At 40.3% G+C, this 22,616-nt stretch overlaps 1 protein-coding gene across 1 annotated transcript; it reads left to right on the top strand.

Annotated features, from left to right (window-relative positions):
• The first annotated feature begins 228 nt into the window (after window positions 1–228).
• LOC132148766 (gastrula zinc finger protein XlCGF8.2DB-like) lies at window positions 229–11,511 on the top strand. Its single transcript, XM_059557464.1, has 2 exons — window positions 229–418; window positions 10,561–11,511. Exons 1-2 carry the CDS (start codon window positions 334–336, stop codon window positions 11,484–11,486), a joined length of 1,011 nt encoding a protein of 336 aa, XP_059413447.1. The 5' UTR covers window positions 229–333; the 3' UTR covers window positions 11,487–11,511.
• The last annotated feature ends 11,105 nt before the right edge of the window (window positions 11,512–22,616 follow it).

Genomic DNA, 22,616 nt, shown 5'->3' with positions numbered 1-22,616 from the left:
GGTCTGAGAAAGTCAGCTGATCATCAATCATAACTCCAAGCCTTCTAGCTGTTTTTGAAGGAGTTATGGTTGAAGTGCCTAACTTGATGGTGAAATTGTGATTTATACTGTCACAATGATATTTTTATAATTATATAGTTTTATTTTAGTATTACATTTAATTTACTATCACTCTTCGACTCCCTTGTCAGTTCACTGATTACTGAACCAGATGTAGTTTGATTTATTTTCTTTCTCTTAAGCTTTGCAGAGCGTCCAAACACAGAGAAACTCTGAAGAAACTCTGAAAACTGCTGAAGCGACTGAGATCCATGTGACACTATTATTATAAAGATGGCATTCATTAAAGTGGAGAGTGAAGACCTGAAGATTGAAGAAGTATTCAGTGTCAAACAAGAAGAAACTGAGGAACAAACAGGTTGGTTTTCTTTCTCAAAGCTGAACTCCTTTAAGTTCAAGTTCAAGTCTGTTTTATTGTCAATTTCCACATGTACAGTACATTCATACAGAGAATCGAAATTGCGTTACTCTCAGACCCCGGTGCATACAGATAACATTAACATTAAAGCCTAAAAAATCTATATCAAATATAAAATGTAGATACAACTATACAATAAGGGAATGTAAAAAAAAAAAGGCATATAATAAAATTAAAAATAAAGTTAAATAAAGCAGCACAAGGCAAATGACAGATAGAGTGCAAATCAATGAAGTGAACAACAGTGCAGATAAAAGATTTATAGTGCAAAAAAAATCCCTTATTAAAAATATCTTAAGTCTGATTAAAGTGACAAGTGACAAAGGGCTCAAGAGCAGTTATTTTATTTAACTAACTGATGAGGTAGTGGAATGACGTCAGTTCCATGCTGAATGAGGTAGTGAGCAGACCAATGCTGCACAAAGTGACTAGTGCATGCCATCATATAATTAGTGTGTGTGTGTGGGGGGGGTTCATAGTTCAGTGGTGCCTGGGGTAGAAGAGGGATGGGGGGCAAGTTCGGGAGTGAGTTCAGCTTCCTGACAGCCTGGTGGATGAAGCTGTTCTTCAGTCTGCTGGTCCTGGCCTGGAGACTCCGCAGTCTCCTCCCTGATGGCAGCAGACTGAAGTAGCTGTGTGATGGGTGAGTGGGATCACCTGTGATGCAGAGGGCTTTGTGGGTGAGACGTGTTCCATAAACTTCTCAGCTGCTCTCACTATGTGTTGTAGAGTCTTTCGGCAGGACGCGTTGCAGGCGCCATACCACACAGTGATGCAGCTCGACAGGATGCTCTCGATGGTGCCTCTGTAGAAGGTGTACATGATGGGGGCCGGGGCTCTGGCTCTCTTCAGTTTGCGGAGGAAGTAGAGACGCTGTTGTGATTTCTTGGCCAGTGCTGCTGTGTTTTCAGTCCAGGAGAGGTCCTCTGTGATGTGCACACCCAGGAACTTGGTGCTGCTCACTCTCTCCACAGTCGCACCGTTGATGGTCAGAGGAACGTGCTGAGTGTGCACTCTCCTGAAGTCAACAACAATCTCCTTTGTCTTCTCCACGTTCAGAGAGAGATTGTTGTCACTGCACCACTTGGCCAGGCGGCTTACCTCGGTCCTGTAGTTTGTCTCATCTTTGTTGCTAATGAGACCCACCACAGTCGTGTCATCTGCAAACTTAATAAAGAGGTTGGAGTTGTGTGATGGTGTGCAGTCATGGGTCAGCAGAGTGAAGAGGAGGGGGCTCAGCACACATCCTTGGGGGGCCCCAGTGTTCAGTGTGATGGTGCTGGATGTGTTGCTGCAGACCTGTACTGCCTGAGGTCTTCCAGTCAGAAAGTCCAACAGCCAGTTGCACAGCGAAGTGTTGAGCCCCAGCTGAATCAGTTTGTAAATGAATTGTTGAGGGATGATTGTGTTGAATGCTGAACTGAAGTCTATGAACAGCATTCTGACATATGAGTCCTTTTTGTCTAGATGTGTGAGTGCTGAGTGGAGGGTAGTGGCGATGGCATCATCGGTCGACCGGTTGGACCGATATGCAAACTGGAAGGGGTCCAGGGAGAGGGGGGGGGGGCAGACTTGATGTGGTGCATGATTAGCCGTTCAAAACACTTCATGAGGATGGAGGTAAGTGCAACAGGACGGTAGTCATTGAAGCAGGATGGAGATGGCTTCTTCGGAACTGGAATGATGGTGGTAGTTTTGAAACGTGGGAACAACAGCCTGACTCAGTGAGATGTCGAAAATGTCTGTGAAGACATCAGTGAGTTCTGCTGCACAGTCTTTCAGTACATGACCAGGGATGTTGTCAGGACCCAGAGCTTTGTGAGCATTGATCCTGCTGAAGGATCTCCTCACGCTGTCTGAGGTCAGTTTCATCACCTGGTCGCCGGGAGGAGGTGGAGTCTTCTGTGCAGTGGTGCCGTTTTGTTGCTCAAAGCGAGCGAAGAAGGTGTTCAGCTCATTCAGCAGAGAGATGTTGTTGTCACAGGTCCGTGGTGGGGGCTTGTAGTCCGTAATGGTCTGTATCCCCAGCCACAGGTTCCTAGTGTCTCTTCTGTCGCTGAATTGATGAGCTATTCTCCTGGAGTGCTGTCTCTTAGCCTCTCTGATGCCGCGGGACAGGTTGTAGCTGTTCTCAGGCCCACCTCATCTCCAGCTCTGAAGGCAGCGTTCCGTGTCTTCAGGAGTCTGTAGACCTCCCCTGTCATCCATGGCTTCTGGTTGGCCGGACAGTGATGGTTTTTGTGACCGTTACATCATCAATACACTTGTTGATGTAGGCAGTGACAGTCTCTGAGTACTCCTGGAGGTCAGTGGTGTTATTGCATGTGGCAGCCTGTTTAAACATGTCCCAGTCAGTTGTGTTGAAGCAGTCTTGAAGAAACTCTGATGATCCTTCTGGCCACACTTTAATCTGTTTGTAAACTGGTTTGGCGGCTTTAATGAGTGGTCTGTATGCATGCATTAGCATGACAGTGATGTGGTCTGAGGCTCCGAGGTGGGGGAGGGCTTTGTAAGCTCCTTTCTGTGTGGTGTAAGCAAAGTCCAAAATATTATTACCTTGTGTTGGAAAGTTAATGTGTCGGTGTATTTTTGGAAACACACTCTTTAGGTGTTCACCAGGGGTGAACTCATAAAGTTCACCAGGGGTGAGCAGTGTTTGCAGATCACAACAATATCGCGGTACCACGCGTCATTGATGTAAACACAAAGACCGCCGAGAGCTCTGTCCGCTCGATAGCACGTCAGCTGGTCGAGCTGAATAGTGCAGTCTGGAACGCTGTTGCTGAGCCATGTTTCCGTGAACACAAAAACACAACAGTCTCTTACAGTCCTCTGAGTTGAGCATAGTAATCGAATGTAGTCCAGTTTATGTCCAATGAGCGTACGTTAGCCAGTACGATGGTGGGGATAGATGGCTTGTGTGGGTTAGCTGTTAGCCTAGCCCAGATACCTCCGCGCTTAGCCCTCTTCTGCTTCCTCTCACGCCGCTTGTGGCGCCTCCGCTGTGGGCGAGATGCAGTAGTGGGGGTCGGTGATGGTGAAGGCCTCCGTAGCAGGCCGAGATCCCGCAGCTGTTCGGCGTGCACGGAGTTTAACTGTAAAAATGCGGTTCTGCAGACATCAAGCAGAAACTCGCGACTGTATTTGCGCTTACAGACAGGTAAACGCGACGACAACATACAAAAACGCTGCGACTCACAAGACAAAAAAACATGAAAACACCGTTCTGTCGGGACAGAGAGAAGCCGCTGCATGTGGACGCGCCGCCATCTTGGTTATTTTTTTATAATATTACAAAATACTCAGAAGATTTAAAGGTGCTGTATGTAAGATTTTGATTCTATTGAAGCACAAAAATACCATAATATGTTATATTTAAGATATTTAAGAAACATGCTAAGTTAACATAATTGTTTATCTGAAAAAACAATCCTACAATCAGTTATTCTCTTTTGAAAATGTGTGTTCCTGGCCTGAATCTCATTCTCTGTTTTGGTTTGTGAAACCCGCTTGTTGACTCCTTCAACTTTGTCCAACACATGCAGGGTTCTGCTCATGAAAAAGGCCACACCATGGACTTAATATTATCTTTGGGCCTTTCTGTTGGTTATATTGAAATTCTAAACTAATTTTTTTCCAGATCATGTTTATTCTAAGCAGTATTTTTACTTCATGCATCACTCAGATTATTACCTTAACCTTAAACTTGCTTCATGCATCTGTCCTCCAGCTCATCAGATTCGTTTTGTAACCACAGCTGCCATCGAGAGATTTAAGACCTTATTTTCTGACTCTGACATTTTTGGTGTTCTTGATGGCCTTGTGATGTAAATGCAGACTTTGATATATTCAATTCAGCCTGTTCATTTTTTCTGAACTCTGTACCCCCGTTAAGGGCTAAGACTTGCTTTTTATTACTCTCTTTTTTAATTGTAAAGTTGGTAGGGCTGGGCGATGAATCTAATGATATGATCATGTGCATCTAATCAGTAAATCTGGTTCCGTGATTAATGCTAAATCGCCATCACCTGCTAAAAATTGGAGTGGCATTTAATAGACAGAGCCGTAGACCACTGACAAGCTACGCAATATCATGTTCATAATTCCTGATATCACCTTCGATAATGAACGTGATATTGCGTAGATGGTCAGTGATCTACGGCTCTGTCTGTCAGTGTGTGATCGCGCTAGTTCCAGTGACTTATTTCTTAGTTTTCTGATAACTTCTCTTTGTTTCTGAAATGATGGGGTTTCGTGACGTTGTTCCTGAGAAGCGTGTAAAGGGCGTGTTTTAGTGAAGCGCAGCGGAGCTTCAGGCCTGACTGTGGAAACCCTGCACTATTAGCTATTAGCCCCGCCCGGCCCATTTTAAGCCCTGGCTCACACTGGCCTGACAGTGGAAATGCGGCTATATATATAGGAAATATGTGACCCTGGACCACAAAACCAGTCATAAGCGAAATTTTTCTAAATTGCTGATTAAATAATATTTCCATTGATGTATGGTTTGTTAAGATAAGAAAATATTTGGCTGAGATGCAACTATTTGAAAATCTGGAATCTGAGGATGCAAAAAAAAAAAAATCTAAACATTGAAGTTGTCCAAATGAAGCTCTTAGCAATGCATATTACTAATGTAAAATTAAGTTAGAATATATTAACAGGAAATGTACACTGTTACAGGAAACACTAAACATGGTCGTTACTTAATAACCTAATGATTTTTGGCATAAAATGAAATCTATGATTTTGAAAATGTATTTTCAAAAATACATATAAAAAATATTATAAAGATAAAAAGATTCTACAAACACCGGGAGAGAAAGATCAATCACTAAACACATCAATTACATATATATATTACTAAAACAAACACAGAGATGTTTTATGACACTATGACGCTATGACACAAGCGAATGCCGCCTTAAATAAGCACATAGAGAATGACTCCCACCTACCTGTAGAGGGGCGACCTTAACCAAATGCCTGCCACATGATTTCATCCAACGTGCCTCTCTGAAAATAAACTAACATTAGGTACAGTCTGTCAGTAACAACATAGCCAACATTTGGTTTGTGACCAAGGGAAAAAAGAAGGGGGTGGTGACTGAAGACAAGATTCCATTTAGTCAATTATATATTCTTTCCTCTGCAAATTGATAGGGAAACTGTTGAACAGATTCACCAACCACATGCAGCCAGGAAGAACTTCATTAGACCTGCCAGTTTAATTTTCTAATCAAAGTCAAAGTCACCTTTATTTATATAGCACTTTAAACAAAATACATTGCGTCAAAGCAACTGAACAACATTCATTAGGAAAACAGTGTCAATAATGCAAAAATGATAGTTAAAGGCAGTTCATCATTGGATTCAGTGATGTCATCTCTGTTCAGTTAAATAGTGTCTGTGCATTTATTTGCAATCAAGTCAACGATATCGCTGTAGATGAAGTGTCCCCAACTAAGCAAGCCAGAGGCGACAGCGGCAAGGAACCAAAACTCGATCGGTGACAGAATGGAGAAAAAAAACCTTGGGAGAAACCAGGCTCAGTTGGGGGGCCAGTTCTCCTCTGACCAGACGAAACCAATAGTTCAATTCCAGACTGCAGCAAAGCCAGATTGTGCAGAAGAATCATCTGTTTCCTGTGGTCTTGTCCTGGTGCTCCTCTGAGACAAGGTCTTTACAGGGGATCTGTATCTGGGGCTCTAGTTGTCCTGGTCTCCACTGTCTTTCAGGGATGTAGAGGTCCTTTCTAGGTGCTGATCCAGCATCTGGTCTGGATACGTACTGGATCCGGGTGACTGCAGTGACCCTCTGATCTGGACACAGACTGGATCTGGTGGCTACGGTGACCTCGGAATAAGAGAGAAACAGACAAATATTAGCGTAGATGCCATTCTTCTAATGATGTAGCAAGTACATAGGTTGTTATGGGAAGTGTTTCCGGTTCCGGTTTACCTAATTAATGCAGCCTAAAAATCCTTTAACGGATTTGGATAATAAAAGCATATTAGTATGTTATGTGTATGCCAGGTTAAAGAGATGGGTCTTTAATCTAGATTTAAACTGCAAGAGTGTGTCTGCCTCCCGAACAATGTTAGGTAGGTTATTCCAGAGTTTGGGCGCCAAATAGGAAAAGGATCTGCAGCCCGCAGTTGATTTTGATATTCTCGGTATTATTAAATTGCCTGAGTTTTGAGAACGTAGCGGACGTAGAGGATTATAATGTAAAAGGAGCTCATTCAAATACTGAGGTGCTAAACCATTCAGGGCTTTATAAGTAATAAGCAATATTTTAAAATCTATACGATGTTTGATAGGGAGCCAGTGCAGTGTTGACAGGACCGGGCTAATATGGTCATACTTCCTGGTTCTAGTAAGAACTCTTGTTGCTGCATTTTGGACTAGCTGTAGTTTGTTTACTAAGCGTGCAGAACAACCACCCAATAAAGCATTACAATAATCTAACCTTGATGTCATAAATGCATGGATTAACATTTCTGCATTTGACTTTGAGAGCATAGGCCGTAATTTAGATATATTTTTGAGATGGAAAAATGCAGTTTTACAAATGCTAGAAACGTGGCTTTCTAAGGAAAGATTGCGATCAAATAGCACACCTAGGTTCCTAACTGATGACGAAGAATTGACAGAGCAACCATCAAGTCTTAGACAGTGTTCTAGGTTATTACAAGCGGTGTTTTTAGGTCCTATAATTAACACCTCTGTTTTTTCAGAATTTAGCAGTAAAAATTTACTCGTCATCCAGTTTTTTATATCGACTATGCAATCCATTAGTTTTTCAAATTGGTGTGTTTCACCGGGCTGCCAAGAAATATAGAGCTGAGTATCATCAGCATAACAGTGAAAGCTAACACCATGTTTCCTGATGATATCTCCCAAGGGTAACATATAAAGCGTGAAGAGTAGCGGCCCTAGTACTGAGCCTTGAGGTACTCCATACTGCACTTGTGATCGATAGGATACATCTTCATTCACTGCTACGAACTGATTGCGGTCATATAAGTACGATTTAAACCATGCTAATGCACTTCCACTGATGCCAACAAAGTGTTCAATTCGATGCAAAAGAATGTTGTGGTCAATTGTGTCAAACGCAGCACTAAGATCCAATAAAAGTAATAGAGAGATAGACCCACGATCAGATGATAAGAGCAGATCATTTGTAACTCTAAGGAGAGCAGTCTCAGTACTATGATACGGTCTAAATCCTGACTGGAAATCCTCACATATACCATTTTTCTCTAAGAAGGAATATAATTGAGAGGATACCACCTTTTCTAGTATCTTGGACAGAAAAGGGTGATTCGAGATTGGTCTATAATTAACTAGTTCTTTGGGGTCAAGTTGTGGTTTTTTGATGAGATGCTTAATAACAGCCAGTTTGAAGGTTTTGGGGACATATCCTAATGACAATGAGGAATTAATAATAGTCAGAAGAGGATCTATGACTTCTGGAAGCACCTCTTTTAGGAGCTTAGATGGTATAGGGTCTAACATACATGTTGTTGGTTTAGATGATTTAACAAGTTTATACAATTCTTCCTCTCCTATGGTAGAGAATGAGTGGAACTGTTCCTCAGGGGGTCTATAGTGCACTGTCTGATGTGATACTGTAGCTGACGGCTGAATGGTTGCAATTTTATCTCTAATAGTATCGATTTTAGAAGTAAAGTAGTTCATAAAGTCATTACTGCTGTGGTGTTGGGAAATGTCAACACTTGTTGAGGCTTTATTTTTTTCGTTAATTTAGCCACTGTATTGAATAAATACCTGGGGTTATGTTTTTTTTCTTCTAAAAGAGAAGAAAAGTAATCGGATCTAGCAGTTTTTAATGCTTTTCTGTAGGATATGTTACTTTTCAAAGATGATACTTTTTTTTACATGATTTGTTACATTTAATTACATCTTAGCAGATTTTGTCTTCTATATGAACTATCTGTGATTCAAAACTACCTGCTAATTGCACTCACAATTGCATAAAATAGCCTTGATGTCAAGTTTGGGTGAGTAAGGGCAAAACACACAAGATGTAGTACCTTTAATGCCGTGTATACTTCTTTTACTCTGCAGACTACTTTTGTAGCAGAAATAAACTGTTGCAGAAAAAATTAGGTGCCATGTACATATTCAGAAATGTAGTTGAAGTTGAAAGTAAAAAAGTTGCTAATATCATTGATAATAAGTAAAACTACAATCAGTCAAAAAGATACTTTAGTACAATAAATAATTACATTTACTCAAATATTTTTCAACACATCATTATAAAGCTTGACCAAAGTGATGGAATCCTGAAAATTGATACTTAGAAGTTATTATATTCAAGCAGCTCTGAGAAAAACATTGCTTATATGTGTGCATGGGCCTGACTACTCGATTGATCTAAAATCACTAGAAGAGAAATCATACTCTGCTACTAACATAACCTCGGTTCCCTTAAATACGGAACAAGTACTGCGTCGTTAGCCCTTTAGGGCTACATCCTGTTTCTCTGGTTTCTGAAGCCTTTTTCAATCACTCCATGACCATTGGTTCATGGAGTTCGATAGAAACTAACCAATAGCAACGTGAGCCAGCCTTCTGGACCCCTTCTGAAAACGAACAACAAAGTTGTTCTTGCCCACGGACTGCCCAGCTATGGGAGCATGAGAGGGCATGAGACTTAAAGGGTAAAGGGAGTACGGCCCCTATCCATTAAGTCTTGGAGGGAGGACAATATTTGAGATATGTCACAAGTGAACAGGTCTTCACCCCGGGCTGCACCCGGCAGTCAAAACCAACCATTTAAGGCCACAGAGGCGCCTTTTTGAAGGAGCTCTAGCCTGCAATATGGTATTCTTGACATTCTCTGGGAGGTATACCGATTCCCATCAAGAGGCCATACATGAAGAGCCTACCGCTCGAGTCTGGGTTGCCATATCATTCCATTCGCTTGAGAGAGGAGGTCCTGTCGTCCAGATGCCAAAGGTCAGATTGCCTTCGCACAGGCTCCCTAGCACATCTTGAAAGCATCTGTGAAGATGACTTTCCGCCTGCCAACTATCCCCACCGCTGCCCCCTGCTCATACCAGCCGGGGTTTGTCCAAGGGGCCAGGGTTGCACTGCATGCCTGGCTCACCTTGATCATGTGGTGACCTTGCCGCCAGGCATTGGGCGGGCCAAGAGATTTTAGCCAGATCTTCAGTGGCCACATGTAGAGCAGGCCCAGCTGCAGAGCTGGCGATTGAAACCTCTTGAGCGGTAGAACCGTTCTGGGTACAAAGGTTTCCACGATCTGCCGAATGGCCAGAGTGTGCTTTGGCAAGACTATGGCCCTCATATGGGTCGAGTTGATAATTGTCCCAAGGAACGTGATACTCTGGCTGGGGGACAACGAGCTCTTGGAAAAACTGATATTGAGCCCCAAACACTCTAGGTGGTTGAGAAGGAGGGATCTGTGAGCCACTAGCTTCACCTCAGACTGGGGTAAAATGAGTCAGTCATTGAGGTAATTCAGTATGCAAACTCCCATCTCTCTCAGAGGGGAAAAAGATGAATCTATGCACTTCGTAAATGTGCGGGGAGCCAGAGACAGTCCGAATGGAAGGACCGTGTATTGATATGCCACTACCTCGAAAACTAATCTAAAGAAGCACCTGTGGATAGGTGGGCTATCTGGATGTGGTAAGCATCTTTCAAATCCAGTGAAAAGAACCAGTCCTCTTCGCACGAGGATCTGCTTCAAAGTGATCATTCTGAATGAACGCTTCATCAGGGCCCAGTTCAAATGTCTTAAATTGAGGATGGGTCTGAGACCGCCATACTTTTAGGGGATGAGGTGGTACCGGCTGTAGAAGAATCTGTTTGCCTGGGTGAGACGGTCGCTTACATAATCAAATTCTCCACCCCTTTTGGCAGGATCACTGATTGAAAAAGGCTTCAGAAATCAGAGAAAAGGGACTTTTCCCATAGTGTCTTACTTACGGTGCAGTACGAGTGTAGTCTCGAAAGGGAACTAGCCACAAGTAGATGTCAAAAGCAGGTCATGTGTTGAATTTATTCATCTCGTTTCACCTTAGGTCAGATGACACTGAAAGAAGAGAGTGATGTTCTGAACGAAATGGATGAGAAATATAAGCTTGAGAAACATCACGAGTTCATAACAGAAGAAAACCCATTTACTTGCTCACAGGCTGAAAAAACAAGAAGCTGTGAAAATAAGAATTTTTCCTGTCAACAGTGTGAGAAAAGTTTTAACTTAAAAGGAAGTCTAAACAGGCACATGAGAACTCACACCGGAGAGAAGCCCTACACATGCCAACAGTGTGGAAACGGTTTCACTCAGAAAGTAATCCTTATCAGGCACAAGAGAACTCACACCAGAGAGAAGCCCTACACATGCCAACAGTGTGGAAACGGTTTCACTCAGAAATTAATCCTTATCAGGCACATGAGAACTCACACCGGAGAGAAGCCCTACACATGCCAACAGTGTGGAAACAGTTTCACTCAGAAAGTAATCCTTAACAGGCACATGAGATCTCACACAGGAGAGAAGCCTTACACATGCCAACAGTGTGGAAACCATTTCAATCTATGTGGAAACCTTAAAATTCACATGAGAGTTCACACTGGAGAAAACCCTTTCACCTGTCAACAGTGTGGAAAGAGTTTCACTCAAAAAGTAGGCCTTTTCAGACATATGAGACTTCACACCGGAGAGAAGCCTTTTACCTGTCACCAGTGTGGAAAGAGTTTCACTCAAAAAGTAAACCTTAACAGGCACATGAGAACTCACACTGGAGAGAAGCCTTATACCTGCCAAAAGTGTGGAAATGATTTTAATCAAAAAGCACACCTTATCACACACATGAGAACTCATACCGGAGAGAAGCCGTTTGACTGCAAACTGTGTGGAAACGGTTTTAATCAAAAAGCACACCTTATCACACACATGAGAACTCATACCGGAGAGACAGAGTTTCAATCAGCCTTAAAACCTTAAAGTACATATGAGGAATCAAAGGCTACATTTATGCGACCTGTATCCAGAAGTCGTCCACATGCACATTGAAAAGACAAGTGTAAACAAGCTTCTGATAGGAATGTTATGCGATCAGTGCGTCCTGGTACAGAGGCAATCAAAGACTCATTGTGATCGGATCTCAGTGTAAACAAAATCCAGTCATCGAGTCTGCTTTCGCAGGTCAACGTCATGCAAATCCCCCCCCCCTCTCCCGAAATGTCAGAAGAAAGATGGAGGATACCAGGCCATGGAGTGCTAGTGAGACTACTACACTTGAGCCGCGCCGCAACGGCATGAAGCTCTCCACACTGGAAATGACAAAATGACTGTTGCAAATCATTTGTTCTTTGTGTCAATACCTCACAAACAGAATGAGAAAGCAAGTTTACTGTCGGGATTACATGCCGCATCCAGTATAGACAGCATCACTGATGATTATTTTGCCAGACCCCCCATTATGGGACTCACAGCTGAAAATACTCTACCTAACTTAAAATTGTAACAGTTCCTTACTTCAGTGTGTTACACAAATAATTTTGGTGTCTTTGGAAAGAAGACCCTTTGGGCTGTACTTTTTATCAACCAGATTTCATGAAAAATTAGATTCCTGCAAAAAAACTTTGAGACTATATCTAGCCCATACCCCCCCACCCCCACCCCCAAATATAAAAAAATATTTACCAACTATATTGAAGGCTTCTACAAACTATTTAGTCATTACCACAACATACCATTGCATATTTTTTCAATTATAAAATACTAGACAGAAACTTAGACATCATATAAGTGATTTGAGCACTAGAAAAATAAAATAAGAATAATTTGAGTAAGAAAAATAAAAAAAGATTTAACTTTTAACAATTACAGAACATCCTGAGATTGCTAGAAATGCAGTATTTACAATCATTTGCACTCAAACAGATGGTAATCATGCAGATACATTCACATTCAACATAAAACACACACACATATAAATGTTGAAAAATTAAAAAAAACGAAGAAAAAGGCGATCGCTATAAGTTCCACCTCCATCAGCTGACAGGTGCAGAGCGCGTCACGAGAGAGCACCAGAATTCAAATATACTATCTTTTGTATTAGTGACATTAAATTATCTATCTTTAGATAGATAGTTTCTCCAAAGGTTTTTTTCTCCATTTTGTCACCGATGGAGTTTCGGTTCCTTGCCGCTGTCACCTCTGACTTGCTTAGTTGGGGACACTTCATCTACAGCGATATCGTTGACTTGATTGCAAATAAATGCACAGACACTATTTAACTGAACAGAGATGACATAACTGAATCCAATGATGAACTGCCTTTAACTGTCATTTTGCATTATTGACACACTGTTTTCCTAATGAATGTTGTTCAGTTGCTTTGACGCAATGTATTTTGTTTAAAGAGATATATAAATAAAGGTGACTTGACTTTTGCCTATCTGTCACTTTTTTTGTGGATCGTCTCATTCTGTTTGTGACACTGTACGCTACAAAACCATGCTTTTTTTTTTACTACCAAGACGCAGTTTCTGACCGTGAGTTACTCCATAACGGACACAAACAATACTGTCACTGAAGAACAGAAACGTAAAAAGAAATTATGATTCATATTACAACGTTATTGCTTCATTGGACTAAATGTGCTCCATGAAATGTTGTTCAGTGGACCCTTACCTTTCTACCAAACCGGTATTTACAGCTGTAGATGTGTTTATGACTCGTTATTACGACGAATCTGGTATGTACTGCGTATGTGGTTCAACCATAACATTATAAAAGCGACAACAACACTTTTTGTATGCAAAGAAAACAAAAATAATGACTTAAACAATTTGTCTCCTCTGTCTCGCCACATCACTGTAGTGCCATTTTGGAGAATATGAGCTGAAGGCAGCGTGTGCACTTCTGTCAGCCGCACCAAAAAGATAGGCTGTAAATATACGTTGAAAACGTATCCTTGTGTCATGGCAGACTCGACACAGCAACTCAAAATTGGCATGTTGCAAACAATCTATGGTGGACACAAATCACAAGTGACAGCCAATAAGTCACTGCCGCAAACCTGTGTCGTAGACTTTGAAGCGCCAGTTTTAAAAGTTTTAACGGATGAGATGGCAGAAATTTACTATTATTAAGGGCCAAGCACTGAAGGTGCTTAGGCACCTATTGTATCTGTTAGTGTGATTTTCTTCTTCTTTCACCACAAGTCTATAGCAGCTCATAGAAAGGTGTGAGAAGAGTCACCATAGCAAATAGTCACCATAGAGAGTCACTCTCTAGCATCACCACTTGTCCAAAGTTGCACTCATGTTTATGCTAATAACTTTTGAACCATAAGCCAGAAAGTGAAAATTCCCCTTTCCTCTGAATACTTAGCTCATGTCAAGCTTAATGAACTCCAAAATAAAAAAATGCATGGTTTAGTTTTTTTTGCTATTTTTAATTATTTGTAAAATCCTACTTTTTCGAACTCGTCCTAGGCCGTTGCACTGATTGCCTGCCACATGCGTCATTGGGGTCTCATGCTACAGAACTGTCATTAAATCAAAACAGTTCACTCACTGAACAATTCACATGACACTGTTACTGAAATAATTGGATGTGAAGAAGTTTTTATTTAAATTGAATGTGATACTCAACACCTATCATTTTTTATAAAACTGTGACTTTAAAGTAAGTCAAGTCAAAGTAGATTTATTTATAAAGCCCTTTTTAAAAAAAAACAGCAAGTATTTATCAAAGTGCTGTACACACAAAAACAATATAAATATCAATTATACAAACAGTCAACAACACAAAAGAAGACAATAAGACACCATAAAGAAAGACTTTAAGGCTAGATTTAAAAACCACAAGCGTTTGAGCCTGTCTAATGTAGAGGGGTAAACTATTCCAGAGCTTCAGGGCCGCCACTGCAAATGCTCCATCACCCCTGCTCTTCGACTTTACCCTTGGGACAACTAGAAGTAAATTGTCAGCAGACCTAAGGCCTCCTAGCGGAGCATAGAGCTTGATCAAGTCAAACAGATATTTAGGTGCTAAACCATTAAGAGATGTAAAAACAAATACAAATATCTTAAACTAAATCCTAAAAAGGACTGGTAACCAGTGAAGAGAGGCAAGAATGGGGGTGATGTGTTCCCGGTTATGTGTACCCGTCAGTAGGCAAGCTGCCGCATTGTGGATCATCTGCAGTCTGGAGAGAGAGGCCTGACTAATACCTACATAGAGGCCATTACAATAATCCAAACGAGTCAAATAAAAATATGGACGATTCTTTGAAAGACCTTAAAAGACAGGAAAGATTTCACCTTGGTGAGGTGTCTCAATTGAAAAAAAAACAATTAACTACCAAGTTAATCTGTATGTCCAACTTAAAATCAGTCTATGATAACCCCTAAATTATTTACATATGGCTTCACAAGTGGTTTCAATTCACCAAGGTCAAAATCGGATGACTCACAAGTACCTCCTTAAAGAGTCTAACTTGTTTTATTTTCCCTACAATTCAGGAAATTTTGTGCCATCCAGGCCTTAATTTCCTCAAGGGCTCTAAAGAACAAGTATCCTTACATTTCAAAAGTAGGTAATCGTCTGCATAACAATGAAAAGTAATACCAAACTTTCTAAAAATATGTCCTAAGGGGAGCATATACAGGGAGAACAGAATAGGCCCCAAAATGTAGCCCTGGGGGACCCCACACATGAAAGAAGCAGCTGACAGGGTTTCCGTGGGGTAGTAAAAGGTAGTAAATTAAATTATGCCAAATTAAGGCCAGTAAAAAGTAGTAAACGTCATCTGACGAGGTAGTAAATTTTCGAAGCCCCATCTAACTGGGTCTATATCATGGGTGTCCAAACTACGGTTGGCCCGCGGTCCAGTTTTTATTGGCCTGTAGCCAGGGTCCGAAATTAACACCCGCCAAGCGCCAAGTGCAGTTAGATTTTCCGTTTGGCGAATAAATCTCAAAAGGCTATCCGCCATACTGGCGGGTGAATGTTCATCATACCAAAATAGTAATAAAAAAATATTACAATTGCCTTTTGTAATGTTATGATGCCTGGAAATTAGTTCAAATCTCCTGCGAATCTAGAGTGAGCGAGCGAGCGAGCAAAAGCGAGCATGCAAACCGTGTAGCGAGCCCACGGCAGAGAGGGAGAGACCTTGTGTGTGTGTGTCTCTCTCTCTCTCTCTCTCTCTTTCTCTCTCTCATGCAGTGGTGACGTGTTCATATAAACGGCACCTAAACGCTGTAAAAAAACATTATGACATTTTAATTGTTTATTAATAAACAAGTGTTTCTGTGTCAGCTGCAAAGATGAAGTTGACACTGACTCACGATCTTCGCAGTAGTGAACACGCCGGAGAAAAATGCATTTCTTACGGATTAGCCTATAGCCTACTTTTATTTAGTTTTGAACGGTTATGTTTAAAAGTAGAAATTTCAAGCTTTCTGTAGATAATAGATATAGGATATTTCTAATTTGTTTAGGTCTGTGAGGTGAGTAGCCTAGGCTACCTATACGCTGAGTTTCGGTTCATGTCTGAACGTGTTGTGATTATACAAAATAATGAAACGGATTAAAATTAAGATAAAATTAATACAAAACGAAATTCGTTTCAAAAAGCGGCTTTGTGTTTTCTGTTTGATGTCTCTGTGAAAGTTTTAAAAGCATCCTTAATGGAGAACGAACGGTTAGGCTACATAACATGTTTTTTTCCTCAAATGCAAACACGAAATAAAAGACAAAATACTTTTTAAAAAGACAAACCATTAATTTTTTGGGGAAAAATATGGATTTATAGCTTTTGAAAAAAAATATGGATGGATTTATAGCGTTTTGGAAAAAAATATGGATGGATTTATTGCGTTTTGGAAAAAAATATGGATGGATTAATAGCGTTTTGGAAAAAAATATGGATGGATTTATAGCGTTTTGAAAAAAAAAATATGGATGGATTTATAGCGTTTTGGAAAAAAATATGGATGGATTTATAGCGTTTTGGGAAAAAATATGGATGGATTCATAGCGTTTTGGAAAAAATATGGATGGATTCATAGCGTTTTGAAAAAAAAATATGGATGGATTTATAGCGTTTTGGGAAAAAATATGGATGGATTAATAAAAATTTTCAGTATTTGGCCCTCACTAAAAAAAGTTTGGACACCCCTGGTCTATATGGTTTTCAATTAGGGTAATTTACGTGTGCAGGCCTATTTCCTTACTAAACTTCCATGAATTTATTTTTATTTTGAGTCGGACCCAAAGACAGAGAAAAGAAAGGTCGGACCTGAGTGAATGGAATGACGTCACGCGATGTGTACGTTGGGCGGTTCAAGCTGGTAGCTTGCCGGTAAACCTCTGCTCTGCGCGAGTTTACCAAGTAAATATGGGCAAGTGCTAGTTTTCGGACCTCTGGCTGAAGGACGCTCGGTTTAAAGACTGGCTTAGGCCAGTAGTTGGAAACAGCGAGAAGCTTTTTGCAACGTTTGCAAGAAAACGATAAATATTACTTGGATGGGGGTGAAAGCGGTTAATTCCCACAGGGAGTCTACTAGCCACCAAGCCAGGATGCGGGGACGTAACACCCAGCTACTGCTGTCGGTGTTTTGCGCTGGACCAACGACTACATCGACGTCATCAACCTCCACTGCTCGCTCCTCGCAGTCCACTGCCAGTAATCCTACCACCAGCATACAGACGATCTGCACCACCACCGCTACGCTACGGGCTGAAGTACTATGGTGTTTAGACTTGGCAGTGAAACACCACTCGTTCAAGTCCAATGATGGCATAGGAGAGCTGTTAAGCATGATGTTCCCGGATTCCCAAAACGCAAAATCGTTCGCTTTGGCCAAAGACAAGACCAGCTACATGATCAAATTTGGCATCGCCCCCTTAAGAAGAAACTGGTTGAAGCTATAAATCATGCCAGACCATACGTACTTATGTTTGAGGAGAAAGAAAAAACAAATGGACATACACATTCGTTTTTTGGAGGATGGCTGTGTCCGCTCGAGGTATTTTGGTTCACAATTTCTGGGACATGGAAGAGCTTAGGATCTGTTGCAGCACATCAAAGTAAGCTTATTTTTATATACTTATTGGTTAGGGGCAGTGTTGGTCAGTAGCGGCATGCAAAACAGCGCCGTTACTAGTTTACCTACATTTCTCAGTAGCGTCTCTATTTTCTACATCAAGTAGCTTTTCAGAAGTGAAACTATTTTACTGATTAAGTATGGTAGCATTCACAGAAGCTACATTTCCCAGCGGAGTTTCTGCTGTGGTCTAGGCTGAAGCCGTAACCATGGTGATGACAGACGCTGCTGCGGGGCAGCTGGGGAGCGTGTACAGGAGACAGCGGTGAGAAAGCAGGGGGAGAGAAGTGCGAGTTCATATAGTGAATCTTATCAGACTTCAGGAAAACTCTTTCCTTAAATTCACCTTCAACGCCAGGCTGCTACTGTTTGGAGCAGGTCTTAATTTTGCTCCTGTGGGTTGAACCACGTTAACGTTAGTGATCTTATACAAAGTGTCCTCCCAATGTGCCCTAAATGAAGTATCCATCCAAACAGTGTGGCTCTTCTACAATATACACTCTTTCCGTTTTTGTAATGGGCTATGTGAGGATGTTTTTGTTGGTTTGTGTTGCCATGGTTTTGTAGCTGTTAAAGCATTGAGAACAGTTTAATAAGCTATCTTGACATTTTTGCCTATTAGTTTGTCTTACAGTTTTATTGATCACTAGGTAGCCATGGCTTGGAGTGAAATTAGTTCAATGTTTTAATAAAGTAGCTTTGATGTAGTTATGTACATTTGTCATTTTATTGTAGCTTAGCTTGCTACATTTGCTATATTTTCGTTTGGTGGGTAGCTTTTCATTTAGTGATTGATGGAGAGTGTGGAAGATTTTTATTGGTCAATATGTAAACTAATCAGGCATAATCAATGTGAATCTACCCATTTATGTATGAAGTTATTCTACTGTTATAATCCTGCTGTTGACTGTATGTAGAGGCCTGCCTGAGAATGGAAAGTGCAGGGAGTGCAGGGGGATAGTATATGGTGCAGCTGCACACCCTATTTAGACATTAGACAAAATATATGATCAGACCTCCTTGGTGCAGACATTACCAAAATACAGCATATAGTAAAGTTGGACACACTATTTTGACATAAGACAAAATATATGATTAGGCCTCCTCGTTTCACTTAAAATAAATTCTACATCCTAAAAGCAAGCTGGAGAGACCGCCATAAAAGGTAAAAGAGTTGATAAACAGAACCATATGCATGAAATGTATTGAACATGGGCACGCCTTCAGAAGCACTGTTTAAAATAGAGAACCGACACAGACTCGACAGACTGTTCTGCAGAGCTTTCTCGGTTTTATTTTCTCTTGAAAATAAAATCTTTCTTCTGGAAACAGAACCCTGAGACAGTGTGATTCCTCAGATTCATGGCCGACGAAAATACACTACATTTGGCGACCCAGATGGGACTGGAAAGGAGCAGCAGAGTGGACGGCTGCTTTTGAGCTGACTGATGAGCAACACACACACAGTGGTGGCCACCATAGAATAAGGTAAGCATTTTTGCTTATATAATTAGTGTGTGTTGTTGACCGGTCAGTTCTGAGCGGTAAGGTCACTTAAAACCTGCTCTTCCAAATTTAGAACTAATTAAATAAAAATGGAGGGTTTTGTTTCCAGAAGAAAAACTGCATGCACATATTTGGTTTACTGAAAGGTCTTTGAAAAAGGCCTGATTTTAATCTGGATAGTGTAGGCAGAAATACATTGCATGCAATGGTCTGTGTTCATTGTGGGCTGGGCCTATAAGGGACAGCAATACACGTGAGCCAGATGTATTATAGAGGAAAAGTCCTTCGGATACCGCTCTGTATATGTAAGATACAGAGGTCTGAACGGAAAGGCGGAAAAGTCCTTAGGGAAGGCAGAAAATCCTGTATAGTACTGATTTTTACTTTGTTGAGGAAGTGCATCAGTGAAAGAGCGAGTAGAGCTGACAGGTCACTCAGGAGAGTGTAGAGTACTCTGTATTTATGTACGTTTTAATGTAAGTGTCTGTGTGACTGGCTGTGTTGGTGTGAGAAAATAGACTATATATCTTTTGGAGCAAGAGGTGCTCTCCCCTCCTGGACCATCACTTGGGAGTGATTAGGTTACAGAGACGGGCGTGCATGGCTGGTGTTGAGAAAGGATGAGTGCAGGAGCCCTAAAACAATAAAGTTAACTGTATGAAAAAATAATAATAAATTAATTAAAATAAGATATGCATTTATTATTTAATAACTTATATTAATAGATGAATTTAAAAGATGCATGTGCTTAAAACTTTATATCTAATATGTGAAGACATCTAAAATTTGTATCTTGTTGTCCCTGGGACACAGTATGAAAGATAATCCATTACAGAGTTTCAGAGATTGGGCTTGAGTAAATTAAAAAAAATAAATAAATTAAAATAAATAACTTGTGCTATGTGGAATGAGAGCAAGATTGGGTGACCAAGTTAATAGACATTTTGATTCAAAAGCCAGAGGCATTTTACAATAGGAAGGGAACTAGTTGCTTAAATATTTAAATTAAATTATTTTATTTACAATAATAGGAATTATTTAATGTTGGTTAGGAAACATTAATTCACCAATACCCGATTATTCTGAATCATGTATGCAAATTTAGAAGAAAAATGATGATTGAAGTCTTTATTTTACCATAGGCATGTCAGGCTGTTATAAAAGGAAGGTTTATTTTGTTTTATTGCAGTATACTTAGATAATAAAGGTAGATGATTTTTGCATCTTGCAAAGAACAAAAAATGCTTTTTAATTTTCTGCAATGAAGAACTTGCTTTACTAACATAGAATAAGAGAACTGAAAAGGTTGAAAAGTGAAAATTAGAAAAAGAGCTGACTGCTCAGACACAATTTGGTCAGAAGTTACATAGCTACATTTGATTAATGCAGTCTCTGAGTGTTAAAATTTCAGATGACTTCTGGAAGAGCGCCTTGACAAAAGGAAAGCAATGAGCGCCTTGACAAAAGGAAAGCAATGAACTGGAGTCTGTAAAGTGGCAAAGCAGCAAACACAGCTGCAGAGAGAAGAAGAGAGAGGGGCTGATGGACACTATACCCTCCTGAAAGAGGAGAGCAATCTTCAGCATGGAGAAAGACTGAATTAAAGCAGGAAAAGGTGAATCTTTCACTTGAGACTTTTCCTGAGGGTGAAGAGAACATCGTGAACTACAGAACTCTGGCAGAAAGCAACCAGAAGCCAGACTGAGAAGAAGCAGAGAAACAACGAAGACCGTACACCACAACATCAGATCTTTGAGTGTCATCACAGACTGACGACCCAGTACAACAGCCCAGGCTGATGATGTCACCAGAAGGACTTCCATCCCTTCAGTGCACAGGTGCTGCATATTCAATCAACACTATAGAGACTGCTTCAAATGTTAATTATTTTATTTCATTACTTTATTAACTATATTAATCTTGATTATTCACTGGTCTCACAGCACTTCTTTAAATTCAGTGTTTTAACTAACAGTCTCAATCTGCTTTTCAATAGCTACCAGTCCAGTCTTATATCTTAAAGAAAAAATTTTGACAGACAGAAGTGAGTACTTGACTCACCAATCAGATAAACACGGAGCTTTGAGAAAATAGAAATATTGGTCACTCCAGTTTGTTTAAAGGTAATTTTCTAAGGTAAAACTGAATAAAATAATAATGAATAAAAAATGATTTCCAAAGTCATGAAATCACATATACTGTAATCACTGGGGATAACAAGATGGAAATGTTGATGGATCCTAGATTATGCAGAGATCTCCAATCTGGTTCTCAGAGTTGCTCATGAGCAATAACAAAAAAGTATTTGACTAAACTTTAAATTAGACAAACACATGACATTTGAGAAATTATAATTGGCTCTCTCAAATGCCCAATGCCTAGGCCTAATATTCTAAACAAATTAATCTATGAGATTTTGGAAAAAGAAAGGAAAGAAAGAAAAAGGGGTTTATACAGCAGTGTTAAACTAAACTTTATGGTGACTGATGTTGCCCAGTTGCATGACATCTAGAAACTATGTGGAAGGATAGCAGGTCTACGCTAAGTAGAGTCTAACATCAAAGGTTCATGCTATCCTACACAAAATGTGCCGTTCCACAGCTAAAATAATTTAGTTCACAATCAGCTGACATTTTGAGAAAAAAAGATGTTTTTGGCCAAAAAGGGGGTGTGAAAGTGTGTGAAAAAGTATGAATGATGGTGTTGTATGGCATGAAAGAGAGTGTCTGACGAGACACTGAGGCAATTCAATCAATTTGCCAAAACAGCTGTATACAAATATGAATGTGGGCCCACAGGGCAAACTTATGCCCAGTAAAATAATGAACATGGATGAATTTGGTTAAGTTTCCTGGTCAGTACCTAGGTCTTTGTTGTGGCAGAAAGAAAAACAGTGCCACACATGCGTAGCGTATAACATGGGAAGGCAGAGCAAAGCAAGCTTGCTCTGTCCACCCCACATCTAAGTTTCCTTTTCAGCATATCATGATGGAGCTGATTCTGTGTCAAAAGGATAAAATATTGTCTTTCTGACTGTTAAAATAAATAAAGTGGGTTGAGTGTTTGCCAGGTCAAAAGGCCTATGCTACTGAGCAAGATAGGAAATTATCCAGTAATATAAATAATTGAATTCAGTTTATAAAACAAAAAGAGATAACTGAATTAGCAAATTGTTGAGAATAAAATTGAAATGAATTGAAAAATAGTAAGGATGCTAAAAACCAAATTCTTTATTATATTATAGAAAATGGGTATTCACCCTTTTCTCATTGTAAGGACAGCACTGGAATGGTGAAAACTGAAAAAGGGGCCAAGACATCCCTCAACCCAGATTACATTTCCACAGGTCTCACCAAGAAGGACGACTAGCAAGATGAGCAAATTAGCATGCTTTATATCACTAACAAAAAACTCTGAAGTTTTCTATTTAGAGATGACAGCAGTTTTAGTAAGGCCAAGGAATGCTTCGCTCCATCAAAGAGAACCAGTGAGGGTGCAGTTA

Source organism: Carassius carassius, chromosome 9 (assembly GCF_963082965.1).
Source record: "Carassius carassius chromosome 9, fCarCar2.1, whole genome shotgun sequence".
Taxonomy (NCBI): Eukaryota; Metazoa; Chordata; class Actinopteri; order Cypriniformes; family Cyprinidae; genus Carassius; species Carassius carassius.
Note: the sequence above shows the minus strand (reverse complement) of the source record. Positions and strands in the feature narration are given on the sequence as shown.